The sequence below is a fragment of the Neophocaena asiaeorientalis genome, unplaced genomic scaffold (assembly GCF_003031525.2).
Source record: "Neophocaena asiaeorientalis asiaeorientalis breed wild unplaced genomic scaffold, Neophocaena_asiaeorientalis_V1.1 scaffold53, whole genome shotgun sequence".
NCBI lineage: Eukaryota > Metazoa > Chordata > Mammalia > Artiodactyla > Phocoenidae > Neophocaena > Neophocaena asiaeorientalis.
The window spans coordinates 117795-136064 of NW_020174134.1; the positions used below are offsets into that span (position 1 = coordinate 117795).

The 18270-nt window shown below is 39.2% G+C and overlaps 1 protein-coding gene across 2 annotated transcripts in view; it reads right to left on the reverse strand.

Moving 5' to 3' along the window:
• FNDC3B (fibronectin type III domain containing 3B) overlaps positions 1-18270 on the reverse strand; it is a 244498-nt gene that overhangs the window by 79757 nt on the left and 146471 nt on the right. For both annotated transcript variants that reach the window (XM_024754771.1, XM_024754770.1), the window contains exons 6-8: positions 17375-17526; positions 12919-12978; positions 268-406 (exon numbers count right to left, since the gene is read on the reverse strand). In XM_024754771.1, the coding sequence (XP_024610539.1) occupies positions 268-406; positions 12919-12978; positions 17375-17526 (351 nt within the window). The remainder of the gene's footprint in view (positions 1-267; positions 407-12918; positions 12979-17374; positions 17527-18270) is intronic.

Here is an 18270-nt window from a genome sequence, read left to right on the forward strand (position 1 = left end):
ATGACGTTTAGGTATCTTAAGTATTTATATCACTTATAAAGTGTTGCTCATGACCCTGAAAAGAAAGCTAAAACTTGATTTCACAGTTCCCTCTCCCATTCTTTTGCCCAATTTTTATAGAGATGGCAACTTTTGATATCATTATAATTTGTTTCACATAGTCACTATGCAGAAAATGAAACACCATCACCAAACTGGAATACTGCTAAATAAACGTTTCAAATGGCTACAGACTTCAGAATATTCCTGCCACTTTGTGCTACCCACCTTCCACTGCAAGGTTAGTGAACTTTTGCTCCTGTGTGCCAGCTTAGGCGGGAAAGGACACTCGGGTGCGCAGCTGTGGGTGGTGAAGCTAACCGGCTCAGAGCAGGATCCCTTTACGGAATTGTACATAGCATATACCCTGAAAACAGACAGACAAGTAACAGTCAGTGGCAGAGGCCCATCACAGAAGACCGGGGTTTTTATCTCAGCTTTGCCCCAGGACTTTCCACAGAGAACAGAATTTCTTATGTAGTACACACCATGACCCTTATTCCTCTTTACTGGTCTTGTCCTGACCTAACTATGGTCAGCATTTTCAGGGAAAATCATCCCAGCAGGCGATGTGCCTCAGTGCATTCTCTCCTCCCACTAACTGTCAGAGCCACCCAGCCCCATTTAAGACAGGCAGAGTCTCCTGACTGGAAAAGAATATGCTCAATAAGGAAATATACTTATTCCCCAAAATGGCCTCCAAGTATATATTCGAAAATCCATCAAGCCACTCTCTGGTTGACTTTGTCTGGAAAAAGGCTAAAAGTACAGATAAGGGTTGGGCCGAAGGAGACAAGAAGCAGTGATGAGAGTCCACAAACGGAGAGAGAGAAAGGTAGAAGTACAAACAACAAAGTAGATATCATCTTTGAACTGTTGATAATACTGCAGGTATTGAGGTAGAAATAAGGACATTTCACACACAGAAAACAGGCTTGCTACTGCCAAATGCATCTCTCTTCTAATTCATTAAAAACATGGTTCAGGTACAGTTTATCCATGTGAACATCTAACTCTTACACCTGGAGCCAAGATTAAGGACGTGCATTCTGCACATTAAAATGCCTGGCTCGACACTCAACATACGGACCTGATTTCTCCAGAGAAGCTGTGAAAAAAGAAGCATATAACACACTATTATAAAACTACACTCCTTTCAAATAGCACAAAATAGGATTACGCTGATTTTTACCATCTTCTTTTCTACTTTTTCATTTTTTAAATATTGGGCATTAAAAAAAAAAACTTGAAAACATACTCTTTTAAAAAGACAACAAAGGAATCTTTGCTGCCTAAAAAAGATGCATGGATTAAGCTATTCGGAATTTGTAAGTACATCAAGTCCTTAATTCTCAACAACTCTTTATGAGCTGCCATTAAAGACAGAAGAACACTCAGACTAGAGAGGTGAAGTAAATTTCCCAAAGCTACACAGCTAGAAAGTTGGATCAACTGTACTCAGTCATGGAGATCTAACTGCTATACTATATTCCCTACTGTCCTATTCATCCTGCGATCCACTTCCCCTCACTCTACCCAATGAACAAATAACAGCTACAGATAACATTATGGAAAACGGGACCTAACTGAGGAGAAAGGATTTTAAAAATCATACACCTGAAGTCCACCACAAAAAATTTATAGAGGCCATGCAAGTCAAAAGTCCTAACAGACATGCCTACCTTCCATTCTAAAAGGTAAAATACATATTTACTGGATATTTGACTTGTTTGCCTTAGGGGAGGACACCATGATATTTGATCCAAACAAAAGATACCTTTCATCAGGATGCTCTTCACCCAACCTGATGACAGAAATGCTCCTTTTTGCATTCACTGTAAGTAGGAACATGGTAACAGAAAATGAAACAGGAGAGTTGGCAAGATCATTTCCGTGTATCAGGACAGGTTCACTGGGAGTTAGGTTACTTAAAAATGAATCACAGAATGTTCCAGACATGGGCAGGGTTCCAGCCTGAACTTTAACAGATCAGTTGAATTCTCCAACTGATGGCTTATTGACTGTATTTTGCCCAAAATACGTGTGGGGGGAGGGAAGGAATATAGTGTTTTAAAATATTACCGCCACCTATGAATTAAAGGACATAGGCAACGATCACCAAAAAAGAGACACGCACTCCTAATGAGAGACCATGCCACTATCTATAAACTCCCTGCCAGAAAAACCGAACCTGTATCTGATTAAGCCTCTTCACTGCTTTATAGGAAACATGGAGAGAACATTATCAAGCAATACTACAGGATACAAGCAGGCTAATTCACAGTGTGGAAAAGTCTACAGGACAAGAAAAAAATTTATTCCAACAAATAAATTGCAAGAAGAGAAAAAAGGGATGGAGGGAAAACCTATAGCTTAAAAGAAATTTAAGAGCTATAAGCCAAACACAATACTCAAACCACATCTGAATTCCAATTACAACAAACTGAAGAAATAAAACCTTCATTTTTAGGACAGTTGAGGAAATGGGAACAGTGTCTGGATTTTAAAGACATGAAGGAATTTCCCATTTTTGTTTATTTTGGATGGGCATGGGGTGTGTGATGATGGTAAGGTGGTTCACAGGTGAAATAATATGATGTCTGGACTTTACTTCCAAATAACTGTTGGGGGAGGGCGTAGGAGAAGGCACCAAGGAAATAAAAAGTTGGGTGGTGGGTATACGAGAGTTCATTACACTACTGTCCACTTTTGACTATAACTGAAATCTTCAGAAACACAAAGTTAAAAATTAAGCCAATGCTGAAAAAAATGGAGATCTCTCGTTTAAAAAAATGAACCTCTGCCTTCTCTTAAAAACCAGAAGTTCTAGCAACACTGAGCTGCAGACCTGAATGATGGGAATTAAATGAAATTGAGAGCAGCTCCCCCTTTAGATGGGCAGGTGCTGTCCAGTTCAGAGTCCCCACCACTCCCTACTGCTCCCCGGAATTGAGATTGCTTTTTTGCTGCCTTTTACCCAATCCTCTTTCCCCCCTTCCCTTCCCAGGAGGTATCTCATGTTGCAGTCACTAGGCATTTGCTTATGAATTCAGACTATACTCAGACAGACCAAGTCCTAAATATCCACAAAAACAGTCAGCACCAAAAATCCATTGGGTAACAGGGCAGAGGAAAGGAGGTAGGGAAAGAGCCTGCCAAGGACTAGCAGACCGCAGTTAGTTATCTGGGGAGAGCTGGACTCAGTCAAGTTCATTCTTTCTTTTCAATGAGATTCTTGGAGTCACAAATCCATACTTATCGGGCTAGAGAAACAAGAGAGAAGGAGGCTCCTGACAGCCAGGTTGGGAGGATGACAGTAGGAATGAAGGAATCTGATAGCACAAGTAAAAATCTGGGGTACTTGAGGATGGACAGTTGTATGGGTCGGCAGGAGTTAGTGCCCTTGTCTTTAAACTCAGAGAACGTTATAGTCTGTCTAAATGAGGAGTCAATGCTCTTCACTTGTAAAAAGTCTGTCTGCAAAGGAAACAAGATCTATTTTACGTGGCAATATAAATGTGCTGCACTCAGTACCTAAAACTTGACATGATATCTAAGTACCTCATGATTACATCTGTCAATTCAAATTGTTCAGTAAATAGATGGCAACTAATAATTGTAATAACTACCTGCTCCGCTTTTACCAGTAATTTTCACAAAAAAGAAAAGTCTCTGTAAATGACATTACATTTTGAAGAATGTTGCAATCATGTTTCTCACATGATGGTGATGTGTTTTCTCTAAATACCACGATGTGACAGGAAGATCTGTGGAGTAGGACCAGTGTCCTAAGTTAAATATATCAGCAAACAATTCAGTTCTTTTAGCATTTATACCAGCAAAGAGGAATACACTTTTCTAAGGATATAACTAATCTTGTGTTGGGTTTGCACATTTGTTTCAGTTTAAGTACCAACTAAATGTGTATGGAACAGGTGCTCCAAGAATTTCAGAAATTTGCCTCCCCTTTCCTCCAGCACGTCTGTAACATACCAGGAGCTGCAATTTCTAGTCAATAACACCTATTTCGTGAATGAACCTAGAGTCTGTCATGCAGAGTGAAATAAGTCAGAAAGAGAAAAACAAATACCGTATGCTAACACATATATATGGAACCAAAAAAAAAAATGGTTCTGAGGAACCTAGGCGCAGGACAGGAATAAAGACGCAGACGTAGAGAATGGACTTGAGGACACGGGGAGGGGGAAGGGTAAGCTGGGAGGAAGTGAGAGAGTGGCATGGACACATATAAACTACGAAATATAAAATAGATAGCTAGTGGGAAGCAGCTGCATAGCACAGGGAGATCAGCTCGGTGCTTTGTGACCACCTAGAGGGGTGGGATAGGGAGGGTGGGAGGGAGACGCAAGAGGGAGAGGATATGGGGATATAAGTGTACGTATAGCTTATTCACTTTGTTATAAAGCAGAAACTAACACACCATTGTAAAGCAATTATACTCCAATAAAGATGTTAAAAAAATAAAATAACACCTATTTCATAACTCCACACTGAGCTGGTCAACCACGTATTTTTGGAATTGTTTCATCACATAATTTTTCTGGGAAATGTTATTACATGATATCATCTCTCAGCAACCTCTTTGCCAAATTGTTTATGACAATGACTGGAAAACGGCCTCAAATTCTGCATTGAAATTGCTATCCATTCCAACACTCAAATTCCTGATTATCCTATCATTGATAAAAATATAAATTCTTGACTCCCACAGTAAAATGATTGTTTCAATGAGACTATTAATTATAAAACTACCAATTAAAAGAGGAATATGCAGGCTTCCCAAAGAGGAATATGCTTTTCTTTGTATGTGTATAAATAAATGAATAAATAAATGTTTGTGATTGTAAAGTTACATACTTATGCCTAAGTATTATAAAACAGAATGTTATTTATTTGCATGTATGTATGTGTTGGATTTTTCTCATTCCTCTCTCTTCCTCAACACACACACACAGAGGAGATTCTGCATTGGTGGCGTCATTCCATAACAAAATACCCTATATAGAAACACTGAATAAATACACTTTGACAATTACAAATTGAGTCCTTTTAAACATTCAACCAACATTAAACCAAAAAAAGCAATCTGTGTAAGAACTGGGAAACTAATATAAAAATGATGACTTTAATAAAAATAACCCAGGACCCAACACCTAAATTTTTTAAATCAGCATAATAGAGGAATTATTGATGAATTACTTTCCTCAATCACTAGGAGAAAAAAAAAAGTGGTCGGAGAGATGTGGAACAATGACACGAAAATACATAACAAAAAGTGAGGAAAATAATCTTTAAAACCTGAAATGTCTCAGGATACAATTTTCAATGTGGAATTTGGACTAAAGGGCATAGCAAGCGCCAATCTGAACAGCTACAGACACATAACCTATAGCACCATCTCAAGGACGCCACTGGTCTCTTAATAAATTATTCCCAATAACAGTGAGGTGATGGCAAGTAGAATTCAAGAACTATTCTTGCCTAGGAACTGATGCCAAGCACTATACAGTTCAATGACAGAACTCCGTGACCGAGAGGCTGCTACTTTAAGAAATGGTTGTGTATCTGACTGGTGAACTCTGACAATACTCACTAACATGAGGGAGGAAAAAACCGAAAATGAGAAAAAGAATTCCATAAAGATATCAAGCAAGCAATGTGAAGGGGATGAAATCAGAACAGCAAAACCAAAAGCAACAAGAAAGGAGCCCTAGGTGAGATGTCAGTACCTGAGCTGAGAAAGAAACCTTTCACTCTACGGAAGAGTGATTTGAACAGAGACTTCTGCAGGCCTTTGTCAAAATGTGCACTATTTACAACTAGAAGGAGAATACAGCCTGCTTGACACTGCTAAAAGAAACATCTGTTTTCATCACTGGCTCTCCAGACTTCCTATAAGGCGACACTTTCTAAATTGGTAATGTACAAATAAATGAAAACGGTAATAAATATAATTGTTCATTTTGCAGCTGTACAGTAATGGAATTCGTTTAGAGCTTCTGTTGTGGAAAAGTTAGGAAATATTTCCATGTAGCTTTTCGAGGCCTTATAGGTGGCTATTAAATTTAAAATTATATTGGAGGCTACTGTGTTGATAAAAGCTTACATTCCTGGAACTAAGATTTTGACAATGTTAACTGCATCATAAAAAGAAATTTTTGCTCTGCTTTTTTCAGCTCCAATTATATCTTTATCTCAATAAAATAATGAGTGGTATGGTCAAACTTCATCATGAAGTCCTTTTTATTATTAGTGTGGAAAATCTGCAACCACTTTGGAAAAACAAAACAAACAAAACAACATTTATAGGTGTTACAGATTTATAATAGATGTGCACATATATTTCATTTGCTCTCACACCATCTTTCTGAGGGTGGTATTGTTATTATCCTCATTTTATGAATGAGAAAACAAGGACATTGAAGCTTACATGGCTTGCCTAATCACATATCCTCAGTAGTGCCTGAGTCATTAATTCCAAATTCCAAGGTCTGCCTACTATGTCATCAAGGTGCCTCCCAAAGCAATTCAAGGCAGAAGAGACTGACTCTACATAGGGGCTGGAAAAATGAAAGGCTGTATAGGGAAAGGGAATGAATGATCTGTATGGACTGTGGAAGAGCCAGAGCAAAGTAACTACAATTGGGACTGTATGTAGATATTTTTCTTAGGAAAGAATTTTTTAAAAATACTAAAAGCGATGTGTTCTGGAAGATGGTGCAATAGGAGGACATATGCTCACTCCCTCTTGAGAGAGCACCGGAATCACAAGTAACTGCTGAACAATCACTGACAGGAAGACACTGGAACTCACCAAAAAAGATACCCTACATCCAAAGACAAAGGAGAAGCCACAATGAGACGGTAGGAGGGGTGCAATCACAATAAAGTCATAACCGCTGGGTGGGTGACTCACAAACTGGAGAACACTTCTACCACAGGAGTCCACCCACTAGAGTGAAGGTTCTGAGCCCCACGTCGGGCTTCCCAAGCTGGGGGTCTGGCAATGGGAGGAGGAATTCCCAGAGAAATCAGACTTTGAAGGCTATAGGGATTTCATTACAGGACTTCAACAGGACTGGGGGAAAGAGAGACTCCACTCTTAGACGGCACATGCAAAGGAGTGTGTGCATCAGGGCCCAGGGGAAAGGAGTAGTGACCCCACAGGAGACTGAACAAGACTTACCTGCTAGTGTTGGAGGGTATCCTGCAGAGGCAGGGGGTGGCTCTGGCTCACCGTGGGGACAAGGACACTGGCAGCAGAAGTTCTGGGAAGTACTCCTTGGCTTAAGCCCTCCCAGAGTCCACCATTAGCCCCACCAAAGGGCCTGAAGACTCCAGTGCTGGGTCGCCTCAGGCCAAACAACGAACAGGGAGGGAACTTAGCCCCACCCAACAGCAGACAAGTGGATTAAAGTTTCACTGAGCTCTGCCCACCAGAGCAAAACCCAGCTCTACCCACCACCAGTCCCTCCCAGCAGGAAGCTTGCACAAGCCTCTTTGATAGCCTCATCCACCAGAGGGCAGACAGCAGAAGCAAGAAGAACTACAATCCTGCAGCCTGTGGAACAAAAACCACATTGAAAGACAGACAAAATGAAAAGGCAGGGGACTATGTACCAGATGAAGGAACAAGATAAAACCCAGAAAAACAACTAAATGAAGTGGAGATAGGCAACCTTCCAGAAAAAAGAATTCAGAATAATGATAGTGAAGATGATCCAGGACCTCGGAAAAAGAATGGAGGCAAAGATCAAGAAGATGTCAGAAATGTTTAACAAAGACCTAGAAGAATTAAAGAACAAACAAACAGAGATGAACAATACAATAACTGAAATGAAAAATACACTAGAAGGAATGAATAGCAGAATAACTGAGGCAGAAGAACAGATAAACAGTGGGGGAATTTAACACCTCACTTATACCAATGGACAGATCATCAAGACAGAAAATTAATAAGGAAACTCAAGCTTTAAATGACACAAAAGACCAGGATAGATTTAATTGATATTTATAGGACATTCCATCCGAAAACAACAAAACACACTTTCTTTTCAAGTGCACACAAAACATTCTCCAGGATAGATCACATCTTGGGTCACAAATGAAGTCTCGGTAAATTTAAGAAAACTGAAATCATATCAAGCATCTTTTCTGACCACAATGCTGCGAGATTAGAAATAAATTACAGGGGAAAAAAACGTAAAAAACACAAACACATGGAGGCTAAACAATATACTTCTGACATAAGTCAACACCAATTTATGATAAAAACTCTCCAGAGGGCTTCCCTGGCGGCGCAGTGGCTGGGAGTCCGCCTGCTGATTCAGGGGACGCGGGTTCGTGCCCTGGTCCGGGAGGATGCTACATGCCGTGGAGCGGCTGGGCCCGTGGGCCGTGGCTGCTGGGCCTGCGCGTCCGGGGCCTGTGCTCCGCGGCGGGAGGGGCCGCAGCGGGGAGAGGCCCGCGTACCGCAGGGAAAAAAAAAAAACTAAAGAAAAAGGACAATCTCTTGCATCCCTATACACTAACAACGAAAGATCAGAAAGAAATTAAGGAAACAATCCCATTCACCACTGCAACAAAAAGAATAAAATACCTAGGAATAAACCTACTTAAGGGGGTAAAAGAGCTGTACTAAGAAAATGATACGACACTGGTGAAAGAAATCAAAGATGACACGAACAGATGGAGAGATATACCATGTTCGTGGATTGGAAGAATGAATATTGTGAAAATGACTATACTACACAAAGCAATCTACAGATTCAATGCAATCCCTATCAAATTACCAATGGCATATTTTACAGAACTAGAACAAAAAACCTTAAAATTTGTATGGAGACACAAAAGACCCCAAATAGCCAAAGCAATCCTGAAGGAAAAAAAGGGAGGTGTAGGAATCAGACTCCCTGACTTCAGACTATACTACAAAGCTACAGTAATCAAGACAATATGGTACTGGCACAAAAACAGAAATACAGATCAACAGAAGAGGATGGAAAGCCCAGAGATAAACCCACACAGCTATGGTCAACTAATCTATGACAAAGGAGGTAAGGATATACAATGGAGAAAAGACAGTCTCTTCAATAAACGGTGCTGGGAAAACTGGACAGCTTCATGTAAAAGAATGAAATTAGAACACTCCCTAATACCATATACAAAAATAAACCCAAAATGGATTAAAGACCTAAATGTAAGACCGGACACTATAAAACTCTTAGAAGTAAACATAGGAAGAACACTCTTTGACATAAATCACAGCAAGATCTTTTTTGACTCACCCCCTAGAGTAACGGAAATAAAAACATAAATAAACAAATGGGACGTAATGAAACTTAAAAGCTTTTGCACAGCAAAGGAAACTAAAGGAAACTCAGAATGGGAGAAAATATTTGCAAACAAATCAACGGACAAAGGATTAATCTCCAAAATACATACACAGCTCATGCAGCTCAATATAATAATAAAAAAAAAAAAAACCCAATCAAGAAATAGGCAGAAGACCTAAATAGACATTTCTCCAAAGAAGACATACAGTTGGCCAAGAGGGACATGAAACCTGCTCAACATCACTAATCATTAGAGAAATGCAAATCAAAACTACAATGAGGTATTACCTCACACCGGTTAGAATGGGTATCATCAGAAACTCTACAAACAACAAATGCTGGAGAGGGTGTGCAGAAAAGAGAACCCTCTTGCACTCTTGGTGGGAATGTAAATTGATACAGCCACTATGGAGAACAGTATGGAGAGTCCTTAAAAAACTAAAAACAGAATTACCGTATGACCTAGCAATCCCACTACTGGGCATATATGCTGAGAAAACCATAATTCAAAAAGATATACATACAACAATGTTCATTGCAGCACTATTTACAAGAGCCAGACATGGAAGCAACCTAAATATCCATCAACAGATGACTAGATAAAGAAGGTGTGGCACATATGTACAATTGAATATTACTCAGCCATAAAAAGGAACGAAATTGAGTTATTTGTAGTCAGGTGGATGGACCTAGAATCTGTCATACACAGTGAAGTCAGAAAGAGAAAAACAAATACCGTTGGCTAATACATATATATGACATTTAAAAAAGTGGTACTGATAAACCTAGTGGCAGGGCAGTAATAAAGACGCAGACGTGGAGAACGGAGTTGATGGTACAGGGGTGAAGGGGAAGCTTGGATGAAGTGAGAGAGTAGCACTGACATATATACACTACCAAATGTAAAATGGATGGCTAGTGGGAAGCAGCTGCATAGCACAGGGAGATCAGCTTGGTGCTTTGTGATGACCTAGAGGGGTGGGATAGGGAGGGTGGGGGGAGGGAGGCTCAAGAGGGAGGGGATATGGGGATATATGTATATATATAGCTGATGTACTTTGTTGTACAGTAGAAACTAACACAACATTGTAAAGCATTTATACTCCAATAAAGATGTGGAAAAAACAAAAAGACACATGCACCCCAATGTTCATTGCAGCACTATTTACAATAGCCAGGTCATGGAAGCAACCTAAATGCCCATCAACAGACGAATGGATAAAGAAGATGTGGTGCATATATACAATGGAATATTACTCAGTCATAAAAAGGAACGAAATTGGGTCATTTGTAGAGACGTGGATGGACCTAGAGACTGTCATACAGACTGAAGTAAGTCAGAAAGAGAAAAACAAATATATAAATTCATATATATGGAATCTAGAAAAATGGTACAAATGAACAGGTGTGCAAGCCAGAAATAGACACAGATGTAGAGAACAAACGTATGGACACCAAGGGGGGAAAGCGGCGAGGGTGGTGGTGGTGGTGGTATGAATTGTGAGATTGTGATTGACGTGTATACGCTGATGTGTATAAAACAGATAACTAATGAGAACCTGCTGTATAAAAAAGTAAAGAGATCAGGATCAAAGAGATGGAGAATTTTCCATCTCTCTGGCCAGCAGAGCACTAGACCAAATAACAGCTGGTGGTGCCCTAGGCTCTTTATGTGTGGTGTCACCCAAGTGTCAAATATGTCACAAGGGTGGGATCCCCGATGTGTTAGGAGGAAGTCTTGGATCCAAGGCCTCTAGATGGTAACTACCTCATGCTCCTATGTCTTTTAGGGAATCCATTAATTATTCCTTTTATCTGCCCAGAAGTTTAAGGTGTTCATAAGATACATAAAAAGAATTAATGAGCAAGTATTCTCAAGTTTACCCTTTGTAAGAGGCGTTGAAAAGATACAAAGGGCAACACAACAGATAGGACAGTAAATAAAGGGCAGACTGTGACATTTAAAATTTTTTTAAAAGTTATTGTCAACTCATGGATGAGCAGAAAATTAATAAAGTAAACCTTTAGTAAAGCAGTGACAATGAACATTAAAAGAGAAAAAAGGAAACACATGTTAACAATGTCTAATGGAGAACATTTACAGGACTACCTATATGGTGTTACATTTTCTGGTTTGTTGTTAAATCGACCATTTCAAAGAATGGTTAAACTATTATCTCAGCTTCACAAGTTATACAAATCTTTTTGTTTGTACAGACGGTGTGAAAAGTTCAGTAAATTTGGGCTAAAGCTAATTCACTCAAAATCCAGAAGTTTTGATTCAAATAGGAAAAGATGGTTGCAATAGAGTTCATCTAAACAAAACAATAGCTAAGCAGATATACTTTATGACTGAATGTAAAAACCTTGCTCTTTTATGTATTGCTTTAAACATAGTTTTAAACACTTGTGCAGCTAATAAGATATTATAATCTAAACACACCCCTACTTTCCTTACTTTTGTTACCGAGAAAATTGTGGCATGGATTCTCTGTGATTGACCAAAGTTAAAACAGTCAATTGATGGGCAGAACCAGACTAGACCTCAAGCTGCCTAATAATTAACATATGCTCTTCCTGCTAGGCTACCCTGCCTCTACTCCACCACAGAGGGAACGTGTGGTGTGAATTAACCTTTGGAAAGTGTAATAAAGGGTGTGTGCTTGATGGTTGCAATTTTATTACATAATCTTGATATACACATATATAATTGAAGAAAGGAGAACTTGTTGTTGTTCACCCTATTAGATAAAATGAGAATTTCTGATCAAATTAAAAATTAAATAAAATGAAAGTTTAAATTAAAATGAAAATTTAAACGATATTATGGATCACATTCAGATTTTAAAATCTGCCTGTTTGCAGATGGATGTATGGATGTATCTTTGAGTAATCAGATGAGCTCTGTAAACATTTAGATGATACTTTCGTCCTCGCACGTCTGTGGTTGGCCGGGTCTCTCCCTGAGATCAGCTAGCCCTGCCTTCCAGAGCAGTCATGGTAGAGAGTTCAGACTCGGTAGCAAACTACGTGAGTTATTTTGGAAAACTGCATTAGCTCTTGCTAGAGATAATTTTGATATTTGCATTACTTACTTCAAAACGTATTGTCTTTTAGGTCCAAACTTGAAACATGGGAAGGACTTTATTTAGTCATATTGGCTGAACATATAGTTTACATGGAAGGTCTATAAAAACTGATATACCCACGGTAAAAAATGATTGCTTTATAGAAAAAAATATTATATATTAAACCACGCATTCCAACGGATCTTAGGATACTACGTAAAATAAAAATTACTTCGCAAAAATAATGTTTAAATTCTGTTCAGGGTATCATCTACTTTTCTATTACCAGAAGCACATCTGTGGACTCCCAATCTCTATGCTCTCAAGCGTAGGACATCAAGGAATGGCCGATGAGCAAAGGTACTGACACTTTTAGTTAGGCAAGTGCTGTTAACCAAACACTTTTAAAAGGAGCATACTATTTATTTCAGCAATCTGAATTCCCCAATACTCACCTCACATGATAATCGGTTGCTGGCCTAAGATCTTTCAGGTTACATTCTAATTCTTCTCCGCTGCAAAGAAAAATCATTTCTTAGTCAATGATACCAGTTTCAAAAATAAAACAGGTTTTGGATTTGGGTCTCATAGTCAGGTACCAATAGCGATTCAAGAACTATTATTTCTACTTCCACCTTAAGTCAGAAATAAAACTCTCCTGCTTGGTATTATCATTTTTCTGGACTAGCAAATGAGATTCCTTGAAATGGTGTCATTCTGGATCTGGAAAATGGCAAGGCTAACTTATGAATAAAATTCCAAAATATCTTACCACTTCTTCAAAATGACTACATAAAAATAAGTAAATAAGGAAGCAAGCTGAACAGAAAGATACCTAGATAAACGTAAGTGTAAATAACAGCACCAGCTGTCAACTGAAGGTGGCTCCCAGACTTGTCCTGGCAAGAACCCCAATAGCTTCAACTTCTCAACTCTCTTCAAGGAACCTCAATCTACTTCCCTCACATATCAATACTAATGAACAGCTCTCTTACAGATGCATGCCAATAAATAGCTCTCGTACACAAAATAAAACCATTTATTTGACCAGAAGCTGCAGAAGAACCTTGACTTAATCATGAGGAAACCACCAACATTCCAGAAAATACGTAATGTTCCCATTAAAACAATTTTTCAAGGTGAGAGGGGTGTGTGTGGGCATAACTGTATTCTTCACAAGTGTCAGTATCTACCCAGCCACAAAAAAGAATGAAGTTCTGCCACGTGTAACAACACGGATGGACCTGGAGGGTGTTGTGCTTAGTGAAATAAGTCAGACAAAGACAAACACTGTATGCTGTCACTTATATGTGGTATCTGAAAAATAAAACAGACAAATGAATATAACAGAACAGAAACAGTCTCACAGATCTAGAGAACAAACTAGTGGGTACCAGTGGGGAGAGCGAACTGGGGAGGGGCAAGATATGGGTAGGGGATTGAGAAGTACATACTACTATGTATAAAGTAAATAAGCTATAAGGATGTAATGCACAGCACAGGGAATACAGCCAATATTTTATAATAACTTTATTTATATTTTTTAATTAATTAATTAATTTTTGATGGCGTTGGGTCTTCGTTGCTGCACGCGAGCTTCCTCTAGTTGCAGCGAGTGGGGGCTACTCTTCTTTGCGGTGCGCAGGTTGTCACTGCGGTGGCTTCTCTCGTTGAGGAGCATGGGCTCTAGGCGTGCGGGCTTCAGTAGCTGTAGCACGCGGGCTCAGTAGTTGTGGCATGCGGGCTCTAGAGCGCAGGCTCAGCGGCCATGGCACACGGGCTTAGCTGCTCCGCGGCATGTGGGATCTTCCCGGACCGGGGTTCAAACCCGTGTCCCCTGCATTGGCAGGTGGATTCTTAACTAGTGCACCACCAGGGAAAGCCTATAATAACTTTAAATGGAGCATAATCTATAAAAATTTTGAATCACTATGTAGCATACCTGAAACTAATACTGTATGTCAACTATATTTCAAATAAATAAATAAGATTTAAAAGAAAAGCACTGGATAATTCCCAAACGATTTAATCACAGTGAGGCCACCAAACACTGTTGCTTCCCAGTGTGCTGGAAGAGGAAGTACATAGAACTACCTTGATGAAAGCCTCCCACAAATGTTAAATCTGCATCTGATCAAGCTCCAGAACTAACTATCCATTTACAAGAAATATGGGGGAGGAAGATTAAGTTAAAGGATACCACAAATTCAGTTTGGTAACAAAAGTGATTCACTTTTTGCAACTGATCAAGAATTTTTAAAAAGATGGGAGATACACCTGAAAACTATAACGTATGCCAACTATATGTCAATAAAAATTTTTTAAATTAAAATTTAAAATATAAAGTAGCTATTCCATTAAGGCAATGAGTAAACTTCATTTGGAGTCCCAGAAGAAGAAATCAATATTAAAACACATTTTTGAGACAATTGGGAAAATCTGAATATGACCAAGGTATGAAATGATGTCAGGTATTATTGTCAGTTTTCCTAGATATTAATGACATTGCAGTTATGTAAAAAAAATCTTATGTCGATCCATATTGAACTATGTAGGAGTAACTGATGTGTTATCTGTGAGTTGCTACCAAATGCTACAATAACAACAACAATAATAGTAATGAAGGGGATATGATGCAAATGTGGCAAAATCTTAGTAATTGTTAAATCTGAGTGATGGTTATCTGGGGGTTCATTGTAGTATTTTCTCTATGTTTCTCTATGCTTGCAATTTAGCCATAATTTTTAAAAAATTTTAAACTTATTGCCCTGCTAGTGATATTTAACACTTTTGTTTTTGAAAAAGTATGTATACATGTCAGTTTTCATTATTAAAGCAGAAGACTGGGGGAAAAAAAGTCAGTGTCATAAAGGACAATGAAATACTGTGGAAGTGTTCCAGATTAAAGAAGGCTACAGAGACATGACAACTAACTGCTGTATCTGACCCTAGAATGGATCTTGTCCTACAAGGGGAAGAAAAATGCTACCGCAGACATTATTTCATCAACTGACGAAACTGGAATGTGGATGATAGATTGGATAAAAGTATGGTATTGATGTAAAGTCATGAAGTAATGGCATTGCAGCTATTTAAAAAAATATCTTAGGAAACACACTTCAGTATTTAGCAGTAAAGGACCATGATGTATAAAACTAATAGGAAAAAATACAGATTAAGAGGAGAGAAAAGGCAAGAGAGAAAATCAAATAGTAAAGCAAATAGGGTAAAAAGTTAATAATATGTGAATCTGGGTAAAGCATAGGCACATATTCCTTGATCTCTTTATTTTTGCAACATTTATAAGTTTGAAATTATTCAAATAAAAATACTTTTTTAAAGTTGCAAACTGGAGGCCAATGTCCACACCCTGCACGTGCAGTTCTGTTGTTTGACTTGCAGTTTATCTTTGAAGTTTTTTGAATTTGCTGAATTAGTTTAACATTAGGAAGGTTTACATAATAATTCAGATTTTTAGCATTTCCTTTAAAAAAAATTCCAAGGAATCAGCAAATCTAGGCCTACATTCCCTTATGCAACAGCTGCTCCTTTATCGATGAAGACAGGAGTGTTCCCGTTCACCGTTCACCTCATTCCCAAGCTTCGTACTTTCTCACTTATGTTACCTGCCTGCCTCACTGGGCACTTGGGACTCTAGCTCCTGCCACCAATGACCATCATGCATTGACAGAATCTAACTGTTTCTTGGTGGGCTGGGGGAAATGGTGCTCTATATTTTGCTAAGGTCACTACCAATTCTGACTTTTCAAAATAGAACCCAATGGTTGTGAGCCAGAGCAAGGGGTTAGGACTACATTCTAAGTACAGTGAAAAAGCACTGCAGTGTTCTCACAGGGGGGTGGCTTGGCCTGACTTCTGTTTTTGCAGCGTGGAGGCTGGATGGGAGGAGAGCAAGAGTGGATGCTGGAGGAGCCTGAGGAGACTCTTGTAGGAGTCCAGGAAGAGAGGACAGAGCCCTACGTGGCGGCAACAGGAGAGAGTGACTAATAGGCTTCCCTCTGTCTGTCTCTCTTTCCCCCTTTTCTTTGTCCAGAAAAAGACAAGTCCGTGGAGCAAGTTAAGAATTAGAAATGGGGCAAGGGAGATGCGAGGTCTGCAGCAGGGAAACAGAAGAGAAAAGCAGCTTCTCTGGCAGAGGAAGAGGTGGGCTTTGTGTGACCATGTTACACTGGGTTTGGGCAGTAGTTCCCAGGGCCAGTCACAGACAGGTCAAACAAGTAGTTAGAACAAGACGGCCTCTGATTTCCTACTCTGCAAATCTGAGCAGTGCCAGCAACTACAAAAGAGAAAAGATTTGACCCTAAAAATTTTTTATCACATCTAGAACACAGCTATAAATCACTTAAATGGTTAATATCTGGGAGTCCATAAAGTGGAAGGGGAGAATTCGGTGTGCTAAACTTTTGACAATTTAAGATAGCCTCCGAATGAAAAGCTTTACTGCAGACTGGAAAACTACTGTAGAGGATAAGAAGGAGGGTAAAATGGAAACCACATCGTAGAATTTTGAAAAAACAAGACTAGCACAAGGTCTGGGCCTCAAAAGACGTGATCATAGAAGTGCACGATATATGTAAAAACTAAGAGGTATGCTCACTTCTTGCTCTGACAACATTAATGGAAAATTTTCTTTAGTACTACACTGGCAAGCTAACATAACCAAGTGACATATTTGACCAACACCAAATAGCTGTATAAAAGTCATTTCTGATTAGCAATTACTCTGGACAAAGTTAACTCTTGACATTACAATTATCACTAATTCTTAAAAAGAACTATTTAAAGGAAAATTTGCAAAGCCATTAAATTTTTCCTTTGTTTTTTATTCTCCTTAGTAACAGCAATTTCACGGTTTGGCAGCTGAGAAAAACACATGGAAATATATGCTACCTGTAAATTATCTTGTATTTTCCATCTCGTCCTTTGTCTGACAGAGCAACCTCGTAGCTGTAGGGGAAGGAAAGACCACTGTGGGGTCCACACGAAAGTCCAACAGGGGGAGCCCAGGATAACACAACCGTTCTTGCCTGAATATTAGAAACCTGAGAAAGAAAAACATGAATCAGACACTACACTTCTCCACAGAACATTTTGTGATTATTAGTAGTAGCATTAAAATGGCTCAGATTTAACTCAAGAAAAATGAATTTATTTTAATTTACAAATTTATTTTAATTACCAAAAAGAACCCACCCATCCTATATGGCATTCTTTTGTCAAAGTCCTGATGTCCAAACTATAGCTCCTAAAACATCTGTCCTTATTATGCAAACTTATGTCCAAGTCTGATGCAATTCACACTTGGTCCTCCAGAAAGTAAAAATAATGTCACGTTTGAGAATTTTTCTAAAGGTAAAAAGTTGAACATGATATTTCAATAATCTCCATGATGGCCATCATATTATGTGGAAGGAACCCACATCCACAGGTACTTTCCAGCGGCCTCCAAGCTTTGCTTGATGTCAAACTCTCCTGCAAAGCCGAGACCTTTCAAACCACGCTCCCCGAAGTCCTGCAGGTTCCTAGGAAAACCCAGCACGGGGGTGGGGGGTGGAAACAGAACCACGGCCCAGGCTGACAGACGGCAGAAATATGTGTGGAGATGTTTCACCTCTCTAGGCTCTGCTTTTATCTTTTGCTTTAGCCTCTGCTCAAGGCTTCATTTGAACAAAGGAGTCTGGGACTCTCAACGCCCCAACTTTTCCCTCTTATTTAGGGCTTCTCTGAAGCACGTTCTTACGCTATCTCCCAGGCATCCTCGTCAGGACTGAGCCCCAGCTGCCCGC